This window comes from Etheostoma cragini, chromosome 3 (genome assembly GCF_013103735.1).
Source record: "Etheostoma cragini isolate CJK2018 chromosome 3, CSU_Ecrag_1.0, whole genome shotgun sequence".
Lineage (NCBI taxonomy): Eukaryota > Metazoa > Chordata > Actinopteri > Perciformes > Percidae > Etheostoma > Etheostoma cragini.
The window spans coordinates 1,538,174-1,562,082 of NC_048409.1; the positions used below are offsets into that span (position 1 = coordinate 1,538,174).

General features: G+C 40.8%; 1 protein-coding gene across 5 annotated transcripts in view; it reads right to left on the bottom strand.

The window, feature by feature from the left end:
• LOC117938423 (rho GTPase-activating protein 42) overlaps window positions 1-23,909 on the bottom strand; it is an 81,124-nt gene that overhangs the window by 22,137 nt on the left and 35,078 nt on the right. For all 5 annotated transcript variants that reach the window (XM_034863021.1, XM_034863038.1, XM_034863013.1 and 2 more), the window contains exons 4-6: window positions 10,623-10,694; window positions 1,128-1,229; window positions 531-641 (exon numbers count right to left, since the gene is read on the bottom strand). In XM_034863021.1, coding sequence (XP_034718912.1) covers window positions 531-641; window positions 1,128-1,229; window positions 10,623-10,694 — 285 coding nt within the window. The remainder of the gene's footprint in view (window positions 1-530; window positions 642-1,127; window positions 1,230-10,622; window positions 10,695-23,909) is intronic.

Genomic DNA, 23,909 nt, shown 5'->3' on the forward strand with positions numbered 1-23,909 from the left:
CCCCCCTCTACCTGGGGCCGGGAGATTTACATGTCTGGCCGGGCTTAGGGGTGAGCTGCCAATGGGTGGGATCTAAGAGAGTGTATTTCTGGGATTCACTTTGCTCCAATCTTCCATTCTCTGACATTTCACACCTAGAGAACTTAGTGTTTCCTGGTAACTTATCAGCTAAATATATTTATTATAAATATATTTGACAAGTACGTGGGGGCTTTCACAGAGGCTTTACTTTGCACTTGCACTCTAATTCCAGCCACTACCTCCCCCGAATGGATCAACTTTATTACAGAGAATTTATAATGAAGAAGACAAATGTGTGAAATATATAACGGTAGACATGTACCTGTTAGAGAGACATAATTGTGCAAGTCTTCAGGAGACAAACATTTAAAATTTCATCAATAGTGAGATCCAACTTTTTAATTATATGCCACTTAAATTAGTCTTTTAGATACATATTTAGTAAAAAAATAAATGAAAAATGAAAAAATACAAAGCGATTACTGCATCTTCACAGATACTTTTCTTACCGGCTCTACGAACTCAAATTTCTTCTTTTCCTGGACTTCTTGTATTTTGAAGACATACTCCAGGGACGCGTCATAGAAGAGTTGTCTCTCCTTATCAATCTGCGTGTCAGCCTGCGAGAGAGCAAACCAACCTGGGTTAGTGTCGGGACAAAGACTGAGCACTGGACAGAGAGGGAGAATGCTTAGTGGGGGTGCACAACTCAGAAAATGTCACAATTCCATTCAATATGGATTTTTAGGTTCATGATATGATTCAAAAATCAATTTTCAATTTAAAAACGATTTTTGCAATTAAAAAAAGATTCAGAGAATGTACATTACATGTAGTTACTTTTCCCATGTGATAGTATAAATGCCATTACAAAAGGAAAAAAATAAAGGAATTGATTTTTGGAATTCTATAAATAGATTTTGAATCGGTAAAGCTTGAATCGATTCATAAATCGATTTCTTTGCACACCCCTAATGCTTACATCACCACAATGAAACGGTTTGTGCTTAGGGAAGTGATGAGCAAAAAAAGAATAGGGCACAAAAAGCTAGCTTTACTTTGTGGAGACATAAAACAGCCTTATTCAAAGACATTTGTTTTTTCACCTCCTGCAGATAGGCTTCCTTCTTTTTGGATGATAAGTTGAGGTGTCTCTCAAGAGTGGAGTAGTATTTCTCTGTTTCCTTGTCGAATTTCTTCTTCCCCTCCTAAAAAACATCCATAAGACAAATGAAAGTGGAGTGTGTGTGTGTGTGTGTGTGTGTGTGTGTGTGTGTTTTAACTGCCACTAGGTGGAGGTCTAACTACATTTTCACGTCATTTTAAATTCCTGTCGATAGATTATTACAGGTCATAAAAGGGGTCACATGACTGTGGAATGACGAGTCGACGTCGTTGGCATGGTCAATCAGGAATATGCTCTACTATTCTCACCATCTCCAGCCACGAGACAGACTGTACATTCACCTAAAAATACACAAGAGTGCATATAATGGATAGCATAATCATATGGCACCATCACAGACAGGACTGGCTGAATGGATGGATGGATGGATGGATGGATGGATTGATGAACGCTGTTTGCATTTTCCTTCCTTGTTATGCTGTACCTGCAAAGACAAGCCAAGCTCCATAGTCGCGAGTTCCACGATTCAGACAGGCTGTCCCAGAAGGCTCTGAGGAAGGAACAGGAAATGGGCTTTTCATGCCAGATGCCCCTCTATAAAAGCATACGGACTAAGAGATTGAACATTTCCCCCAAAAAACAAGATCCACTTCACAGGCCGTAATCCAACTCAGCCCAAGCAGAGAGAACCTGCCTGTGAGGGGGCATTCAAGTGTCTCATCTGCAAGTCTGACCTCCAAACCAAGCTCTGCCCACTTAATGCCCATCTCGCTATGCAAACATTCAGAAAGGGGCTAGTGGAGGGACAGAATAAGAAGCGGGGGTGGGGCGGGGGACATGGGACTAAACGGCCACTGTAACCAGATCCTGCTTGTTTGTTTTCATTCCCATGGCCCTGAAATTTAGCAAGTCTAATCTACTAGCTACTGATATGACCTGGAACAGTGTTCTGCCTCTGCAACCCCCACAGCAGTTAAACACACTGGAGGAATCCACCACGAGACACTGTAACCCTCCTACATAACTATTACAAGTGCAGCAAAAAAATCAATACATAATTTCATGTAGCAGCATCTTATTTCCATCTTTTTTACCATGTCTTGTCCATGAATGAACGATCTTTTCAGGAGTGGGGGGAAAAAATCAATTCAGAAACAAATAGAAAATAAGCAGGTGGATGGTAAAATAAACATATGATTAAATAAGAGGGCAGGAAACACATTTCCCTTAAGGATCGAGTGTTTTTTTATTCTTAGAGAACTAAAACAGAGCCGAGTGTCTGCCATTGTGACTGCTGTTGACGTGACATTATTTTGTGAGCACTCATACTACTGAAGCCCTGGGGAAAATACACACACACACACACACACACACACACACACACACACACACACACACACACACACACACACACACACACACACACACACACACACACACACACACACACACGGGATCACATTAAATTAAGATCTTTAGGTTTAGCTGAGCCCCCCAGTCACAGCAGGACTCTCCCTGCATTGCTGACCAGTGTGAGTGTGCCAGAAAGCTCCTCACAACCCCCCCCAAACCCGAAAAAAATACCTCCGTATGTCTGGACAAACTCTTTCCCACTAACAAAGAGAGCGGGGAGTGACTCAGAACTGCAGTGAGTCTGTGAGGCAGAGCCAGCCTGATTAAGTCATGCAAAGTGTCCTGCTTTGTTTTGATCCAGGCAGGACGTGTATAAACTAGCGCTGCCGTAATAATACCCTAGCAGAACACCAGGTGTTTGTTGGTGTGCCCCCCTCAATGGATATATTTATGCAATCAGAGTGGAATATGAGCAATGTAAATTGCATAGACTCTCCTAGAGAAGATGGCAACAGAGCAGACAAAGGGCTTTGATGCCCAACACGTAACGGCAGAAGACACATGGTACATACATACACACATATACATATACACATATACATATAAATATATAGATATATAGATATATAGATATATATATAGATATATAGATATATATAGATATATACAGTATATAGATATAGATATAGATATATAGATATACATATACATACGAATACACATACACACACACACACCCTAAAAATCAAATAGGGCAGTGGTTTCTGACACACAGCTATGCCAGTGCCCCAGTGTAATCAGCTGGCTGGCAATGGATGGACCAGAAGCACCTCCCAACACTCTGTGGTGCACAAAACACACATGAACCAACCACTTGGGAGATTTCCTCATCTGATTGCTTTGTTCGGGCTCATGAATAAATCAGATGCAGGAAGAGAATGTTGGGATGCAGATCCCTTTGTAGTGGAATTTATGACGGGCAAATCTCATGTTGCTGTTAGGAGCGCTTTGATGCCAGCTTTAGTAATGGTGAGTTTGCTAATTGCTAATGCAGCGTTGCGGGGAGGAAAATGATGAAGGAAACTGCAGGCAACTTTTCTTCTGGTCATCAGGTGTTCTCGGCGTGCTAAAGAAAGGACGCTGAGAACAGGCGGGAAGACGGCGGGAGGAAGACTTGGACGCTAGCTGTACAGCGCCGGTTTTGACACTGGCCCTAACGAGCCTCAGGGCCATCATTTCTGAGCCTCTCATCACCATGGTAACAGATGTAAGCAGCAAGGGAGGTCGAATGTGTCTGTGTGTGTGTGTGTGTGTATAGAGGAAAGAAGCCCAGATTTCTCAAACTCACACACAAACACACACACACACACACACTACACTTCTGTCCAACACCCTGGAATAATGCAAACACCAATCACATGCAGTATATCTTGACATATATTCATTGTAAATGGATTCTCCGAGCTGTGACATGAAAAGGAGAACTCCGCAACCTATCTTGATGAGCTCATTAGAGGAAGCTAAATTGAGCAGGGGTCCAGAATGGAGATTAAATGGCAATAGCCGGGTTGTGTTGATGCTCCACAACACATGAGCCGGGCTCGCTTCCACGGGGGAGACACAGAGAGAACACAAGGCTTCAGCGCGAGTCACTTTGCTGCAAAGAGAACAAATGTCTCCCTTCTTACTTGGAGACAACTTCCTGAGGAGACATCACAGACAGCGAGAAGTTGGCCAATTAACAAGAAATAATTAAAAACTTCTGTGTCTGCAGAGTTGAAGAACAAATACCCTGACTTCTAAAAAGACCGGATCTAGTGTGTGTGAGGCAAAATGCAAAGTGAAGACTTATCCATGCCTCTGCTCTCTCTGACACATGATGCAATAAATCTAAAGTGATAACAAGAGAAAAACTAGGCAAACCTTGCTGCTGAACAAAGAGAATTATTTGTTGTGTGTGATGTGAGACCAACTCTGAAGGTCTGAGCAGAGATGCAGGGAGAAAAAAGCGTGCATCTTCATCAACTTTCCAAAGCGTGTGTCGCCTTAAGCTTCTCCCTACAAGACCAATCTTTTTGAAGACCTTGTTAAAATTTCAAAAAAGCTTAAATTTAAAAACACTGGATTAAAATTGAAAATATACAAGATGTTTCCTTGTTCATCCAAAGTAACTCTGAAGCTGAAGGGACACCATCTTCTCTGGCAACACAAATGGACTCCATCTTAGCAGTCATGTGACTCCAAGCCATGAGATCATGTGACTCCCTTGTGTATTAAGACCAGAGTGACTTCCTGTGCACACTACACAACTGATAAAGGTGTTTGGATGAACACTGAAACATCTCCAGTGTTTTTAAATTAAAGCTTTGTTGATGCATACAAGAATCTCCATAGACATTAGGTGAAAATGTTTCATTATGCATTCATTATTTCTAAAATATAACATTGCAACAACAATGCATAATTCTCCTGACTTACTTTCCTTTCAGGCCCTATACCTTTAATTCAGTTTGGTATGATGTTGCCATTTGTATCTAAACTAATTTAATGCATAATGGCTGATATATGTGCAGTGGATGGAGCTGCCTTCTAACAGGTAAAGACCGACCTCTCAAGGTCTACTTTGACTGCCTTGTGAAATTCTAGCGATCAGGAGAAAAAGTAATTACTTTCTGAAAGATTGTTGTAATGGTGTTTCTGCTTTATTGGGTAGGGCACAGTGGGAAATGATGGGACAGACATGAGAATAATGGAAATTTTTAATTTGCATCATCCTATTCATGCGTTTCGTTGTTTTTTTGCAGCAGAAAGTTTGCAGTCACCTTCATTATTTTCCACTTCTCACTCTGAGAAGTGTTTTCAAAGCCTACTGAAGTTTTCTTGTCTTATCGCAGTGTGCATTACCTGCTTGATCATGAATGCAACTAACCATTTTCATTATCGATAAATCTGTTAAATATTTTCTCGATTAATATATAAATTGTTTGCGCTATAAAATGATAAAAAATGTGAGTCATTGTTTCCCAAAAGCCCAAGAAGATGTCCTCAAATGTCTCGTTTTGTCCACAACTCAAAGATATTCAGTTTTCTGTCAAAGAGGAGAGAAGAAACTAGAACTATAACATTTTAGAGACCAAACAACTTATAGATTAATCAAGAAAATAATCAACAATGAACATAATCGTTAGCTGGCGCCCTAGTCTGGCTAGTCCACACAGCATTCCCAGATGGGAGAAAAAATGTGCTCTGGTTTAATGGATTTCTTTCAACCAATCACAGTGGTCCTAGGTGGTGCTTAGCACCGCATGGAGCCGCGGTAAAATTGTTGTGCTAGAGAAGGCAAGGCAAGGCAGCTTTAATTGTATTGCCCATTTCAGCAACAGGGCAATTCAAAGTGCTTTACTTAAAAAAAGTTTTAAAAAAAAATTAACACAGAGAGAACACAAGAATAAAAATTACAGTGTATTATAAGAAATTAAACATTAAATAAATTAACAACCATTTAAAGACAGGCAACATCATAAAGAAAAGGTCTTTAGCCTTGATTTAAAAGAACTGAGCTGCATCGGATCTGTAGTTTTATGGTTTGGACAGATGGTCTAGCTAGCTGTCTGGATTTACCCTGCAGAGATCTGAGGACCAGGTAACCATAGTCCTCAGATTGGACAGATAGTCTAGCTAGCTGTCTGGATTTACCCTGCAGAGATCTGAGGACCAGGTAACCATAGTACTCAGATTGGACAGCTGTCTGGATTTACCCTGCAAAGATCAAAAAACTAAAAGAAAGCAGAAAGAAACGGGCATCGGAGAAAAGAAATGCATCCTGCAGCTCCAGAGCAATCCCGGAAGTGGAAGGTTAGGGATAAAGACTAGATCGATTTGGATGACGGTATTACGCCATGTGGCCTGGGCGACTACGCACGCCGTCCACACCGCTCTGACCGTGCCGCATGCACGAAGCACCAAATCCCTTTTACTTTGGCACCATCTGAAGACATTATTAGGACGAAACTCTGAGGCAAGTATTAACACGTAGTGTGTGTGTGTGTGTGTGTGTGTATATATATATATATATATATATATATATATATATATATATATATATATATATATATGTATATATATGTGTGTGTGTGTATGTATACACACACACACACACACACACACACACACACAGACAGACAGACACATAGTATATCTGTATGATTGAAAAGTTTATGTGTAGCCTGTAGCTGGCGAGCATATCTTCAAACCACTTAAATTGATCCTTTTACCCCACAGCGTCTTGGTTTGCATATTTTTGGGATTTCATAGCATGAATTTAAATGTCATTTCTGCCTCTGGAGACCACAAGTAGCCAAGAATCATCTGACGTCTGTGCACCCTTTGTAGCAGGAGGACAGCTCAAATTATCGTGACCATCTGACTCCCGTCTGGGTCTGTCTGCACTCATTCCTCACACTCAGCAAGTGAGGGACCCCTATGGTGCCCCCAATGTTCAAGACCCTTAAAGGGAATATAATATTGTCGAGATTGCCACCCACCCATTTAACACTTCATGGTTTTTTTCTGGCAAAGTGTCCCTGGAGTCTTAGAGAATCTGACAACCAATAAAGACACACATATTGTGGACCAAGCTGTAGGCACTTTGCCTTTAATGGTTCTCAGTTTGTGGGAAGAAAAATCAACACAACGACAGGACTATGTGAGAGTTCAGGCCTAAGGTTGAAGTTTTAGGAGATCAGTTAACAAATTAGTGGAAGAGCAGACAACCTAACTGTGTTGCAGGTCCAGATGTACCCTGAAACCAGGACAGATTTCCATTCCTTATTTCAGTTCTGAAAGTATTGTTCTTTGCCAGGGAAGTTATCAACTTCCAGTTTACAAAAATGTATCTGAAACTGACAAAAAAGTCAGCTCTACTTCCTGGTTTGGCAGCCAGCACATGTGGTAAATCCATGTTCCAGTTCAAATACATCATTATTTAAATGCTCATGGCTTATTTAATGTGTACTTGTTATACACTGGGCAAAAACATTTGGCTGAGGCTTGTACAAAGCAGATTGTGCCTATAATACGGTCTGCAGTCAATCTGCTGGTGGGTTGTGGCCATGGAAGTGTTGTACTTGTGCCTTGGAGAAGCTGATACACTGGTACGTAACCTCAGTGGGATTACTCGCAGTATATCCAAATAAGGCGAGAGCTCCCCGTTTGTCCATCTGACGTCCTCAGACATAAAGCGCAGTGAGTGGAAGGGTCAGACTGCCTGCAGATCTCTCCAGATTCTCGGAACAGTGGAAAGTTGCTCAGCCACTCGTGATGTCTGCCTTTTATCTCACTCTCGTTGGGCTAATGTTTAGCGGGGGATGGGCTGGAGGAGGGGAGAGCCATTAGGAGGAAGTGGTGGGAGAAAATAAGAGGTAGTGGGAGTGACGGGGGCTGTTGCTTTTAAGAAACCATTTTATAAACAGAGAGCTGCTGCAATAACACTAAGCACTGGGATGGGGGCGGCAGGGGGGGGGGCAAAATGTGCCATTTCATTATGGTCGATACATGGAATGGTTGAGACATGAAGCACAATGGTTATCTAGTCTGGACAGTAAAGAGGAGAGTGATGTTCACACCTCAGCCCTGGGAAGAGAAATACTTCTTTAACAATGCAGCTTTCCTTGTGATGACAATGATGTGTAAATGTAAAGGGACTGTTCTTACAAAGAGCCTTTCTAGTCTCAACAACTACTCAAAGCACTTCTACATACTACAGGAATCATTCACACACTGTGGCCGAGGCTGCCGTACAAGGTTCCACCACTCATCAGATACACACTCACACACATTTACACTGCAGCGTCTTGCCCAAGGACATGGGACTGCAGGGCAGGGATCGAACCACGACCTTCCGATTGGCAGTTACCGCTCTACCACAGCCGCCTCTAAATGTACAGCACCATGTATATTTTGTTGATGCTATGATGACGCTAACAGTCTCAACCAGTGACGTTGTGGGGGTGGAGCTAGACTCTGTGGGGGTGTCAGAGAGGAGGACGCTGTCCAAACTACATGTCATCTTGGACAATGTTTCCTACCCACTCCATGGCTTGCTTCTCAAACACAGGAGCACTTTCAATGCAAGACTTATTCCCCCAAAATGCACCACAGAGCGCCACAGGAAGTCATTCCTGCCTGTGGCCATCAAACGTTATAACTTCTCCCTCTAAGTGTCTGACACACACACACACACACACACACTAAGTGAGTTTGAAACTGGACAATATTATCTGTTTTGTGCAATGAAACCGGCTTAAAATGTGTGCAATACTCTGCTGCTACTATTTATTCATTATTACTCTTCACCATTACAACTCCTAAATTATGTAAATACTGTATCATAACCATTCCTTTAACTATGTAAATACCGGGCATATACATGCTCCTTATATTTCTTTATTTATATTTCTACTCTTATATTTTTATACTTTGTGCAACTGTAACACAGAATTTCCCTTCGGGGATCAATAAAGTATTCATGATTCTGTTTCTGATTCTGATACAGTGTGGATCTGTGTGACTGCAATAGTAAAGTAACTGTAGGACATCTTGTCTGGAATTTGTATTCTTTTCTTTAAATATTTAAAAAAAATGTACATTCATTTGTAAATAAGTGTCAAGCATGTACAGCCTTCTTTATTATTTAATGTTAGGTTCTTTTATAAGACCTCTGTGTTTTTCTCATCACACAGCTGCATTTTATATGCACAAAAACTGACAGAAGCCCGAATGAAGTTTAGTAAAATGACTACTCCTGTGCAGACCAGTGGCTGTGGAGTCAGATAGGTGAGAGTGTGACTGTAAGGCTGGAATGTGCCTTGCAGCCTTAGGGCGATGTAAAGAAGTGCAAATGATTCACAGAGTTCAGCGTAGAGTGAGCAGTGGACTCCGAAAGTCAGTGGGAGATCTGTTTAAGGGCTCGAGTTCTACCCGCGTGTTCATGTGTGATCTGATCAAGGCACAGACCACAAACAAGCTGCTGTACTTTCATTTGATGCCTTTGCGTTGGCCAGGAATGAAAGCATGGCTTGTAGCAACAAGCCCACACTGTTTCTACGCAGTCAACCCCAGCTATAACAACATATCGACTGTGGATGCAGGATGCCTTCAAGCAACACTTTGCAAAACCCGTGCTGATAGTCATCCAATAGGTCAGGGAGAAATGCATTGCATGTAACAGGATTACAAAAAAGGTGAATGCAATATAATGCATTAAAATATCTTGATCATGCTGAAGCATCTTTGAAGGAGGAACAGACTATTTGTGTACACTTTCGTGTTTTGGTGTTTTGTCTTGACTGTGTGATAGGGCTTGGTATTGTTTTCTGTTTTCCATACCAATATGGTATACTTGGTATACTTTTTTTATAGCTACTTTTATCCAATACAGAATGTTAAAAAATTAATTTAAACAAAAAGAAATGACTTTGTTTTGATATTTCATTTCCTTTACACCCATTTAACGCACACTGTAGTCATGCCTCGAACACACACGTGGGCCCTGTCTCTGCGTGTATCCTAGTGTTTCTGCTGCATGTAGCCACGGCAGGTAACCAAGGTTACGACAGCAAATCACACGCATTCTTAGATCTTGGTTTTAGGATTTACTCCTTCAGGTATTGAATGAATGAATGAATAGCAAAGCATCATACCTAGCTCCCTGGTGTTAAATACAGTAATTACTTCATTAATGTGGTTTTCAAAATCAAATGTGTAATTCATGTTAGAAGGAAATTGCACCCACAGCTCTGTTTGTGAACATGCCTGTGAAAGAAACAATTGTTTTGTTCATAGGCTACACATAAGCTATCCGCCTTCAAAAAACGGATTATCTTTTCAGCCCACAAGTCTTAAAATCTTTTCATATCGCACTCGCAAACTCACAACTTTGTTTACACCCCCTACCGTCTGGTTAAGCCCCTTCTCTTGGCAGTGACATGTCTGACTTTTAATTAATGATTTACATACTGTATGGGGGATGAAAGGAGGTGAGGACCAGAGGCTAGAGTGTCAGAACACAATATCTTCTGCTTTTCACTTGCTAATTGCACATGTATGTGGTGTACTACTGTACCTTGGCAGCCCCGATTTGCTCCTTCCGGAATCTCTCCAAGGGGGTAATCAACACATCATCTGCATTCTGAATCTAAAATGAAAAAAATAAAAAGGAGAATACAGACAGGTCAGACTGAAAGATGGGATCTGACTTACTGGAACCTTCTGAATAATTCAAAATGACCATTAGATGGTAACACATCACAAAAACCTTTAATCTAGTAGTCATTCAGATTTATTACAATGGTCGTGCTTTTCCCAATGTGCCAGAAAGTGTATGACACACAGGACATTATAGCACAGAGAATTATCTAGCACAAATGAAAAAAAACCACAAAAAAAGACAAAGAGTCCAAACACAAGTGAAGGATGGAGAAATCCCATTCATTAATATCTCTTAAGCCTTTGACAATGAACAGTGTGCTCCTGCAAGGTACCCAAAATGAGTACAGCAGCGATAAGACATGGAGTCAACAATACATGGAAATGGAGTCTTTTTATGTGAGCTGTGAAGCACCAGCATTGTCAAACCTGGCTGAAATATGACGGAGCACAGCAGATGAGGGAGCTTTACAACTGCAGCCTGCCATGCATTTAAATGTTTGAGGTATATTTCCAGATATTGGTGACCTCTCCTCCGCCACAACTGGAGTAAAACGGTCTCTCCTGGAGCCGCTGCCTTCTCATTCCAGACAGAAACAGATTAGGTGAGATGTATTGTACCAATTACAGTCAACGCCCAATCCCTGCGACTGAGAGTTTCAAGGAGAGGTGCCATTAAGGTGCTTCTGAATTTCCCCGAAGATGGGCTTTCACCCACTGAGATCAGATGACATCAGGCTGGTGGCGCTGCTCTACGGGACGCGCCGTCACAAATGACATGGTTCTCAGGTTGATTTAAGGTGGTTATTCTGTGAGGTGAGTGGATGTGATAAACGAAGGGTTGAGCTCTATAATACTTCCATGATACCGGCACTAATTTAGAGGCGTCGGCTCAGATGCACTCGGCGGCAACAGTCCTCTGAACACACACACAGTGTCGGGATAGGGTTTTTGTTTTGAACCATTAATCACAGAGCATTTGCCTTGTCCCAAAATAACCCCGTCAGCTCCATCACCACAACCAGTGACACCGAGCCAGAGTCATGCCTCCGAGTAAGCAACCGCCGAAAAAGGAAATCAACGACATTAAGAAGTCGCTTGACTTTCTCTCTGAAGAGATTAACGGTGTCAGGCGGCAGCAAAAGAAAACTTTAGAACTGGTTGCAGAAGTAAAGGCTGGTAAAGTAAAGTACAAGGCACTTGCCTTCCAACAGCACAGAGTGGCTGATCTATTCACAAGAATGAATTATGTCATAGTATCAGGGCTTATAATAAAACCTCGGTCGTACGCACGGGCAGTGGCAGTGACCACTGCCCGCGATGGGGAGCCCCATGAGTCGCTTTCTTACACTTGGAGCAACAAGTGGCAGCCTTTCTACAGTCCCAGGGCTTTGAATTGGACTGTCACACCATTGAGTCTTCTCAGCCTCTGCCCTGGAGTAATAACAGCCACAAACCAGCCATAATAATGAGGTTTGTTAACACAAAATTCAAATACTGAAACAAGGAAGGAAGTTGAAGGGAACAGACATCTGCTTGAATGAATGTCTCCCCAAACAAAATGCTGACATCGCCTGGAAAGCATGATCCTTGAAGCAGCAGAAGAAAATATCAACTTCAACAGGAAGCTACCATCTCTTTGGAGCCTGCTACGTTTCCATCTCCTTTTATATGCAGGCTTGTGAGATGTTATAAGCTTGTACTGTGAATGTGTAGCTTTTTGTAATAATCTACATTTTAATAGATATTTGTGGTCCTTCAAATATAGATGTTTCACACTCAAGACCACACTTGTCCTGATTAAGGTGGATACTTTATTGGAGGTGGATACATATTTGCAGTTCGGCTGTCTGGATTATCAATAGATTGCATCTATATCTCACATTAGCCAAACAAGAGTGAGGAGAAAACAGTAAAGTATTGAATTTATTACAAATTAAAGTAGTGTACTTGCAACGGCCAATATGGTTTTGCTCCAATTTGGTCGTTTTGCTTGAACTACACACTGCATAGATTTTATAATTAGAATTTTCTAACAATAAAATAAATGATAAAAAAAAAAAAAAGTTAAGTGACTAAAGCAAAACTGTGCTGAAGTGATTAGTTTTGAATTAATTTTGAAAATTGGCATTCATTCATTAGAACTACCACATATTTGTAATGTGTTGCATGCATATTTCAAATCACAGTATTTGTAGTATTGGTTTTACTGACTGTTGGTCCCCGGGCTTGTCTGCTGGTGTCATAAGGCTCGTTCTGGATGAGCTGCGCCTCGCCTTTAAATTGGATGGGACCAGGGCGTAGCAGGGGGGGGCAAAAAGCTACGGTCAAGTTGGACATTTCAGAACCTTTCCAGCAGCCTTCATTCTCCACAGGAAGTCAGAGAAACACTCACATCCTGTTAGGTCTAATTCAGATGTATTCAAATATTGCCCCTATATCAGCTTGTACAGCGTCTCCAGTTGTTTCTCTTCTGACAGAGTGGCTGTTAAGATGCTCTACAGGCGATCTGCTGCTGATGTTAATGTACAGCACACTGCAGATGATCTCTAATCTGAACCTATTCAGTGTCTCTGACTCCTAAACGTCACCCTCGGCAACACCATGGGTTCTGTCAGAGTAAACCTTTAAATCAGACAAATGTCAATCAAATCTCTCCAATTGAAAAACAATAACAATTTTATACTAAACGACATAGTGTTGAGTCGATTCTGAGCCAATCAGATGTAAGATCAGCTGAGAGCCAGCCGTTTCCCATCATGCCCGTATCAAAACAAAAGGCTTCTGTGTTGCTGTGTTGCAGGTGCTGATGGCACTGATGAGCTGCACCTGGGCTGTAGTCAACCGGTCGAAACAATTACCTCCTCCGTCTTTTATGAACCCCTTCTCCTTAACCCCGCTGGGAAACGCCATGAGGTCAAGGAACAGACGAGAAGACGAATTCATGAGGGCTTAGGAAAAGACAAGCGCGCCGCGATGTTATTGACTTTGGTCTGCCATGGTAAATATACACGCTTCCAGAGGCTGACTGCAGAATTTGCATCTGGATACTGTGCCCCGTGCATTATTTTCCACCTTATTCTGCATTATTATGTCTATGCATGTGAAGCACTGCTTGCATGTCTTTTTGTTACTGTAAAACATTAACCTAAAGGCTATTTCTTGTCTGGAAAGTGAAATGTATCATCGTTATTGGTTGCTCATGCTCACCCAGCTGTCCACTTATATTTTTCCACATGAATCCCAATCGGATGATTGTATGAATTATCAGTTACACTTTACCTGAAGGTCTCTACATAAGAGTGACATGACACAGTCACAAACATTTAAACAAGTCAGAAACATTTATGACATAATGCTTCTATAATTACGCGTCATTTAGTTTTGTCATGACAAGTTATGTTAGTTTTGCCGACAATAACTGTTACATTTATACAAGGCCAACATATCTAGGATGCGTGAATTGCAGTTATACTATAAGATGCTTGCGAGTGTGTGAAATAATAATCCATCATTCCTGAGGATAATATTAATGACCTTCTCTAAAACTGTATCCACAGCAGAACAGACTCTCCGCAGTTACGTACGAGGACAGCAGTCAGGAGTCAGCAGCGTAACTTCAAGGATTAAATGAAAAGTTGAGTTCTGTTTTCTCTGTCCAGTTAATAACTAGTATTTAGTTAAGTGACCCACAATATTTGCTGCAGGCACATTACTGCGTCCATGGAAACGTTTGCAATAACTGAATGGAGCCTCTGTTTAAAGGAAACACTCATACACCCCTACAGTGCATCATTTAAAAAGCAAAGGCCTACTAGGGTAGTGGAGGGGGGGGAAACTGATTCACGTAGTATGTGTTGTCATTTTTCGTAGATTTTTGAAATGGATTTCTTTCCTTAGAATCAATGTTTTATTTATTTCACCTAAATCTTTTCTGTTCATACGATGGCGACCAAATCATATCTGTTTCCAGCAAACAGAGCAACAGCAGAAAATCCATGGGATCATCTTTACAAATGAAATAAATGTCAGATTGACAGACTTTTTAGAAATGTCTCATGATGTATTCTTTCTAGAAGTGTTTTATTCCACTTTTGTTTTTGTCAAAGAAGGAAAATTAAATTGCAATCCTCAATACTATCGAATCGCAATAAATGAAAATGCCAATACAAATCTAATCGGCACCCGTGCACCGTTAAATAATCAAATCTGGACTAAAGCACATGGTCCAGGCCTACTACAGGGAGATGGATTCCAAATGATTCATTTGGGTGTAGGTGGATGATTTAAGCTTAATTGGTTTGAATGCCATCAGAACTGATCCCAGCATTCTCACACAATCTTCATACTTTCACACATGGTCAAAATAAAGGAGTCCTATGTGTGTGTGTGTTTATATATTTGCATGAACGGGGGAACTAGTTTCTTAAAAACGTTTTCTGGAGTAAAAATAAATCCATGTCCAATGCGCTATATAATTTTGGATTGGGCGATCCATTTATCATTCCCTTTCGTAAAGGATGATCCAGTGTATGCCATGCTAAAGGAGATAAGAAAGGAAGCATTCAAGCACCTTTCCTTATCACTCAGGCAATTTGACCGGCTCCTGTAGTGCATTCCATTTACTTCGGAACTCAGAAGCCAGAGCTGGCAATGAAGTCAGACCCGAGTTGAACTCGTTTCATTAACAAGTTGGATTTCATTGTTGGGTTTGATGTAGCCAGGTTAGCCAATGTTAGCAATACCATTTGATAACAACACATTACACAGTTTTTTGTTCATACAAAGAGCGTAGCAACATGTCCACGGATAGAAACTGGACAGGAGTGTGTGTTCGACACAAATCAGTCCCTCCAGGATTTCGCAGCTTGCTATTTTGATTGCTGCGGCCCTAAATGCCTGATTTTGCGTGAGCTTTTGGAAAAAAATTGCATATCAGAAAAAGGAGAATGAATTTGGCGATGTTCGATGCTTGGTCATTGGCTCTCAGTCATATTATCATACATATACCGACGCAAAGTCTGGCACGTAGTACTGCTGTGATTGGTTGAAGTTGTGGGAAACTCCGGTTATTGGTCAAATTTGCGGTAAAGTTGCAGTGATTGGTCAAAATTGCAAGTTGCACTGAATTCACAGTGATTGGTTGAATTCTTATGCATTGTTGCAATCGCAACATTGCAAATTCCTTGAGCAACTGACTAATTAAACCGTACGTTACTACGGCTTCACTGCTGTTGATGCATGGGGCAGCCATTTTGGATTTTGAGCTTGGGGTACTCGGAGGTAACCTGGCTCCGCCCTCCTATTTACTTCCGCTGAATTTTCACCTTCTTCATTCCGTATGGGTTTGCAGTATATTCTTGGGTTTTCTCCGGTCAAATTTGTATCGGTCCAATCAGCAAACAGAGGGCCTGGGTGAGAACGATGACGTTGAGGCCGTGCGCTAGAGTTGTAGTTCTGTAGTGGCGGCGGAGATAGATACAAGAGAAGCCATTTGGTCCATTGTGGCAACTCTGGCAAATATCCAGAAGTTGAAGCCCAAGAAAGAAGAATCTTCGCTAAGTTGTATTAGTTACATTGGTTAAGTTCTGTGTTTTTTACCCATTATTGTCAGTTGATGTGAAATAAAAACGGGTTTCTTTGACGGCCTTTTTCTCGCGTCTCTCTTTTCTTGTCACGTTCTCTGAGCTGGGCGGTGACACAAGTGACACTCCATTAGCAAAGTAAAGGACAATTGATGGTCATCAAATCTAGCCGTGATAATGCCCCAGTCCTATCCAAGTCATCATGTTATCTACTTTGCCAACAGCCAGAATTATAGTGCTCTGCCAGTGTGATAATGTAATTTCCTCCGTCTTATCTCCCACGCTCTCTGTCTAACTGAGTATTACCGTGCTTTAAATGTAGATTTATAACACCATATTGTACTTTTTCATTTTCAGTGCAAAGAAGAGGACAATTGAATATACAGCAGATAGTTTAATTATTTCAGATTGTTACTGATAGCTAAAATCTCTAACATGTGGATGTTTAGGACCACGGTCAGGCGTAAATCTACACTTTAACACGGAATGAGAACTAATTTGTTATTTGTCATTCATTTCAAAAGAGTACTGCTCGTGGCAATTAACAGTAATTGAAATCAGTGCAGAATATAGACAAAAGAGATTGTAATCATGTTAGTAATGAAGATTTCACATCACTTGACTATTAATTTCCGGTAAGGTGATTCAGATATTTAGATTTAAAAGAAGCCAACTTATTTACAACTCAATGGTTAACTTTCAAACTGGCATTGTGCCCAATGCCCTCAGCCTTTCTAAAGAGGATTAAATCCATATGAGCGAGCACAGTGTGATGCTTGAAAGGATGCAATAGCGCTAAGCAATTTCATTACCAGATAGGGGAGGAAAGTCAATGTGCTAGATTTCCTTTGCTCCAGCTTTTAGCAGTCTAAATATCAAGTGGATCAAAAGTGTTGCTCCAAGGTTAATTTGCAGAGACAGACGAGAATGCCACCAAGGCCAGACCAAATTGAATAGTGAAAGGTTTACCAATTGAAATTTGACCGTTTGTATCAACTCACATCTGGTCTTCTCTGCCTCATTCATCCATCCACCAATAAAAATGCCCCGATGGATATTACACCTTTTTCCCCACAGCTTTTCCAAAACATTCAGTATATTCTGTCTGACACTTTCTCGTCACAATGTGCATGCATTAGCATAACTTGCGGAGAAGCAGACAGGTGACCGATTGTCCAGGTACAGCACTCATCAGTCGTACTTTATTGCATCACAGAACACTGCAAGAACTCATTTTTGGACACAACAATGTTGTTTGTTCTGCAAATGTAGACATTACAAAGTACCAAAGATTCTCTTTAACTAAAGATTGCATTACTAAAATTAGTTTTGTTACCAAATACAAAAAAATGTGGTCCCAAAAAATTTGTTTTGTTACCAAGTTACTGAAAGTTAGTTGACGTTTAATCTCTCGGTGTTGCCAGATCTCGTGAAGAGTTTGTTCCCGAGACAGAAACAGGTCTTAAAATAGTTAATGTGTTCGTCTAAAAAAATGTAATTATAGCGTCAGAATTTTCTGGAGATGTTTGTTATGTTAAGAACGGGTCCAAAATGTATTTTTGTGACAGTGGGGCAAAAGAATCGCTCATAATCTGTGTTCACGTTCACTTCTCCTGTTGGAAACAACACACTCAGGACCTGCCGCTGGTCTCCTAGAGAGGCGTGGCCGTGGTGAAACCCACGTGACACAGAGCCAGGAAACTACTCTGAGTAGGGGTTATAAACCGGCTCTGACAGCATATTCTTTTCCGATCGAATGGTTTTCAGTGCATACACTGTAGGATGCATATTTCAGATTCCTTCCTGGGGACCGGTTTGTGTAATTCTGTTTGTAAGTGTCTATAGGTTCTAATCATCGTAGCATTTAACTGGGAACTGCTCTGTCTCGGGGTACAGTATGCAAGTCTATAACGGGGAAGTAAATCACTTTTACAGGCGTTTTGCCTGGTACGTTTTGACAATGTCCTCACAATAAAAAGCCATCTTAGTGCCCCCCCCCCCCCACACACACACACACACAGCTGCATTCAAAGAAAAAGCAATTTAAATGTAATTGTTCTTCAGCAATTTCTCTCCAACAAACAATATCCAATTAAACGTGGATCCATGTGGAGACGAGTTCTGGAAATGGGCAACTGAGCTAGGTTTACTAACAGTGTTCTCCAGTTCAAATCTGCCAACAATGACAATTTAGTATAAGCCAGGTCAAAAAGAAGAGACAATGTTAAGAATCTGCTGAATACAGGGCGCCCTGGTAGCTCACCTGGTTGGGTGTGCGCCCCATGCACAGAGGACCAGTCCTTACTGCAGCAGCCCTGGTTCTACCCCAACCTGTGGCCCTTTGCTGCATGTCATTCTGCCTCTCTCTGTCTCCCCCCCCCCCCACCCTTTCTTCTGCTCTTAATTTAAGGCCCAATTGGCCAAAATAAATCTTTCAAAAAAAGAAAAATATGGCCCAATTATGCTTTCAACAAATCTCTTTATTCTCTATGTGTAGCCAACTTAGCATAACTTTGTTTATGAAACATTACTGGAAACAGTACTGTTAGTTTACTTTAAGGGTAAAAGCACCTTGTTATGTTTTGAGATATATTCAGAGATGATGAAGATGTCTCCAGGTCGTGAATATGTATATATTGTTTGGATTATGCATACTACAGATGGCCGTTGTTCTTGGAGGTGATTACATTCTCCTGTTAGGTCCTCACTAAGTTTAGCTGTCACATGTGAATGATCGACTGAAGCCTCTGACGCTCGAATGCAGCTGATATGAATGTACAATTGTGTTAATTTATGAAGTGTAAGATCCATCAGCGAGAGTGAGTGTAGGTGGTAGAGCGTCTGAGTTGAATAACTCAGTGGTTTGATTTCTACATGGAAAAACTCTGTATGAGTGCCGGACACGTGCACTTCTTTGCGTTGAGTGGCATTACAAGCTAATGACAGCCAGCAGCATCAAATAAAAACATCCACATGCCTCGCACCAATAATCACAATGACAAGCAGCAACCAAAAGGAATTAGCCTCAGTCATTAAAGTAGGCGTGAGCGAAGCCCCCACAACCTAATTAATGTGTTAATGCATAATAAATATTATTGCCCTCATCATTATGACGCAGTGAAACGTGCCATTTCCCGCTGGCGGTGTGATATGACCTTTATCAAACGAGGGAGTGCCCTAGCTGTGTTCACTCACTTCTGTCTGCAGATTGTTTTTGAGGGGGGAGGTGTGTGTTTGTGAGTGTGTATATGTATGTTTGTGCGTTTGTGTGTGTGTGTGTGTGTTGCGGGTAAGATCTCATCACAGGGCTCCATCTTTATCTGCTGCAGCGCTGGCACCTGCAGCAGGCTGAGAAGTCATCTTCCCCTTCATTTTTTATTTTTTTATTTTTAGGACGAGCTCTGAAACAAAAACAAAGCATCTGCAGAACAGAGCGAGAGTAAATGTGACACATTTGCCGTACACATTTCATTGGAGCGCGAGCCGTTAAGCAAGGATATGAAGCAGCCGCCGAAACGCTGCTTTGTGGGTCCCAGGAGGATTTCCTGCTGCTTGTTTTAAGTACAGTTTGGTTCCCCGTGATATATTGTAATGCTTTTCAATAGTAATGCTGTGGCTGTCTGTTTGTGTGTTTGTCTCTGTGTGTGTATCCTTGTGTATTTAACTGCTTTCTTCAAATGAAGGGCTGTGGTACTTAAAGAACATATCACAATTTTTTGCAACACATATTTAAGGTACATTTAAAGTGAAATCCAGTAATTGTTTTCATTTTTGGTGATGGGGTGACCATGTTCACATTTGGTTTCACAAAACATCAAACTTACATGTTGTCAGAAAACCATTTTTTGCAATTTTGTTGTCAGTTAATTTGCTGATGGTCAGAAAATTGTGTCCCGAAGCCCAAGATGACGTCCTCAAATGTCTTGTCTAGGGAATCTTATTGATTGAATAACTAATCTTTGTGTGTAATCACTGTGTGTAATCCTGTGTACTAGGGATAGACAGATTATCTGTATCTGTGTTTTATTTTCCTGATAACTGATGAAGTTAATGATTTAAAAAGTGTGCTACCTTGGCTCGGCTACAGCTCTGTGTCCGTCCCTGTGCTACGATTTCACCCACCACTGAGTCTGACTTCATGCCCCCCCCCCCACAACACTATCTGACTATCTGTCAACGGGTATTCATGTTCAAAGTTCCTCATTAATGAAAAAACTGCTTAAAGCATGTAACAAAGTTTTGTATTGGAGTTTGTAATTTGTTCTTAATTTTGATTTAAAGGTGCCCTGCCACACGTATCTTATGACTTTGTGGTAATGTCTGAAGTCCTACCATGGACTCTGTAACTTGGTTACCGTGGTAACATGTCATCAGACTGACCAGCTGTTGTGATTGGTCTGATTTCTCCTCTTATTTCTTTTCAGCGGCTAGAGCTGACAGAGGAGGTAGCAGTTCATCTTCACACACACACACACACACACACACATTTCAAAAAATGCAAGTAAAAATGGTTTTATGTGGCACGGCACCTTTAAGGGTTTTCATTTTCACTGTTAATGCATATCGGATCCAGATTTTGGATATAGTTCCATTACCTACTAATAATCGGTTTTGGCCCTAAAAAAAACTACAACTGTGTATACGTATTTTAAAATCATACATTTTAGTTGTCTAATAGTTAAACTTTTATCATTCTGAGGAATGACAGCGACCTAAAGCTATTATTATCTTATGCCACCTGGGTGTCAAAGCAGGATAACCCTGAGCTGTCAGTCCGCTGTGTGAGTTGACCACATTATGTGGAGAGACCCTGCAAAAGCACAGCCGTCCCCCCGCTGCAGTCCCTAATGCAGCGAAGCTAAACATTTACAACGACAACCCAACTGTCGCCATAAAGATTCAATTGGATCTTAAAAAATGTAGCTAGCTGTCAGTGAGTTAGTAAAGCTGGCAGGCGGGGTTTACTGAGCGCCCTGAGTGAGTGAGATCATTCATCAGCCACGGTAATACACATATTCAAGCAGCATATTTCATGTATTAATTAATGTACGCCCAGTAAACCTTCAGGTTGATGTATCGTAACATAAAAACTCTCGCCTAGCAGAGGTATTTCAGCACGCCTGGCTCGGTGGGACACAGTCCCTCTGTAGTAGAGACAAGTGGCAAGAAAATACACGATGTCAGCAAACTGCTAAATGCCTTCTTTGCTCTCCATGCTTTCCAAGAAACAGCTGTCTCCAGACTGACTGCTTAGCTCAGAAGAGAAAACGCTCTCCATCAGAGAAATGTGTGACTGTGGTATGCTGAAGTGAAGCAGGAACCATAGAGACATCGAGAGCAGTGACAAGCCAAGGAAATCACTGCAGTGCAGAGCATGAGCGGGCTTTAAAACACTGACATCCGATAGCTCTTTATCACGCTTGTTCTGATGCTGTCTCGGCCTACGTGTGATCTGGAGATATACACCTGAGGCTTGTACTACGAAGCCAGTTCAACAGGCCCCGGATTTACTCTCGTTACCCGGCTTCACCTAACCTAACAAGCACGGCTCCGCATAAGCTGTGACGTGACGGTGGTTAACAACCAGTTCACTCAACCGGGTTTCCCAATCCAGAGACAAGTGTGTTCACATAAAAGAGGGTTTTCTCTATTTTAACAATCACAAACATGGACAAGAGGCGCATATTTTACACAAGAAGATCAAACGATAATCCAACAGAATTATAAGAACACAGACATGTGATCCAGGCACAGTGCAATGCAATCGCTGCTTCCTAAAACAGGAAGAAAGCTGAATATATATATTACAACGCTTATCAATATCACTTCCCATCAGTCAGGCACAAGATCCGATCTGGTTTGGTCTGACTCAGGTTGGCCAGAAAATCTGGAGGAAAGAAGGGATTTTGTTTCTTGCGTGAGGTGCTTATCATATCAACGGAGTCTCTGTTGAGGGAAAATAACCTGATTTTGATTGAGATAAACTGAGATAGGATTTATAGATTAAACCCATTTCCTCTAGCCTTCACTAAGCTGCTATTAAAAGAAACCCGAAGCCTAAATTAGCATCAATAACCAAATGTAATTTGTCGGATGTCATTACATTACAGTCCTCTTTGTAAAACAGCATTTATTTATGTATTGTAAGACTTCATTTCAGTTTGAATTTTACAATCTTACATATTTAAAGTCCACCCACAGATCACCCCCCCATGAACCCATTCATTTGAAAAAAAAACTTAACTGGTTGACGGTGGAAGAAACATCACTTAGATGAAGATTTTGCTTACAGTACTTGTTGTGAAAAACATGGTAGCCTTCCAAAGTACTTACCCTTGTATTTTCAAAGACGTTAAAATCAGATATATGGGTTTCTTACAACCAAACTGCTCATAATTACCTTGGATGAATGGATGTATGGAATATGGAAGCATCCATTTTGACAAATTAATGATTACTTCCATTACGGCTTGGGTGTTTTATTAAATTGTATAGCATTTGAAAAAATGTATAAATGGTTTCAAAACACTTTATCCTGTTGAAAGTTGGACATTCTGGAATGCACTCAACATCCTCTGGTCTTAACTATTCGTCCAAATAATTCATAATTACTGCTTTTTTTAAACAACAAAATGTGGTATAACGTAAATAAGATTTGTTGAGCATGAATTTAAATATATATATATATATATATATATATATATATAATAAGCTAGTGCACTGCTCAATCCCTGCACTGTCCACTTGTGCACTACCCCCACTGCACACACTCTACCATAACACCCTATCATGGTCATTGCATCACATGGTCGGTCCATACCTGACATTTGTAATCACTTCACACATTGTTCATTTTTGAAATTACCGTGAGTGATTTTTATGTATGTGACATGTATGTGTGTATGTGTTTGTTGTGTTATGGTTTTCTAAACTACTGGATGCCTAAAACTTTCCTCAGGATGAATAAAGCATCTATCTATCTATCTATCTATCTATCTATCTATCTATCTATCTATCTATCTATCTATCTATCCTAAAACGTTTTTAAAATAGGGTCAAAAGCTTTGAACAAGTCAAAAGTAAACTAAAAACGATATTTTTAACGTAATTTTAACTTGACCCTGAAGGACAACAAGATCAAGGTCAATGGGAAGAAAGGGCAACACATGGGTTAATTATTATATGTTTCAACACTACGAGAAAATCATATCCACTTCATCAGAAGCTTGACAGATTGTATTCCTTTTGGATTCAGTAGTCTAATGGGTCAGAACACATCTGTCTCCAGTGCAGCAGTGCAGTGGAATAATCTGGAACAGCGGTTCACTGAGCACGTTTAAGAGGGTCTTAACCCATCACCTTTCGCTTTTATCGATGTTTTAGCTGTTTTTTTCTACATTTTTTTTTAAATTCAAAGCCTAATTTTTTATTTTACATTATACATCATATTTAACGTTATACAAAAACAAATTCTCAGGTTTGTTGCGCTTTTTTGGTCATTTTTTTCTGAGGTTTTGGTCACTTTTTTAAAATGCCATAAAGTTCAATAAAACATACTTGGGGAAAGTTATCATTAATTTCACCTTAAGCACATTGTATGGCATCCATTTTATCTTTAG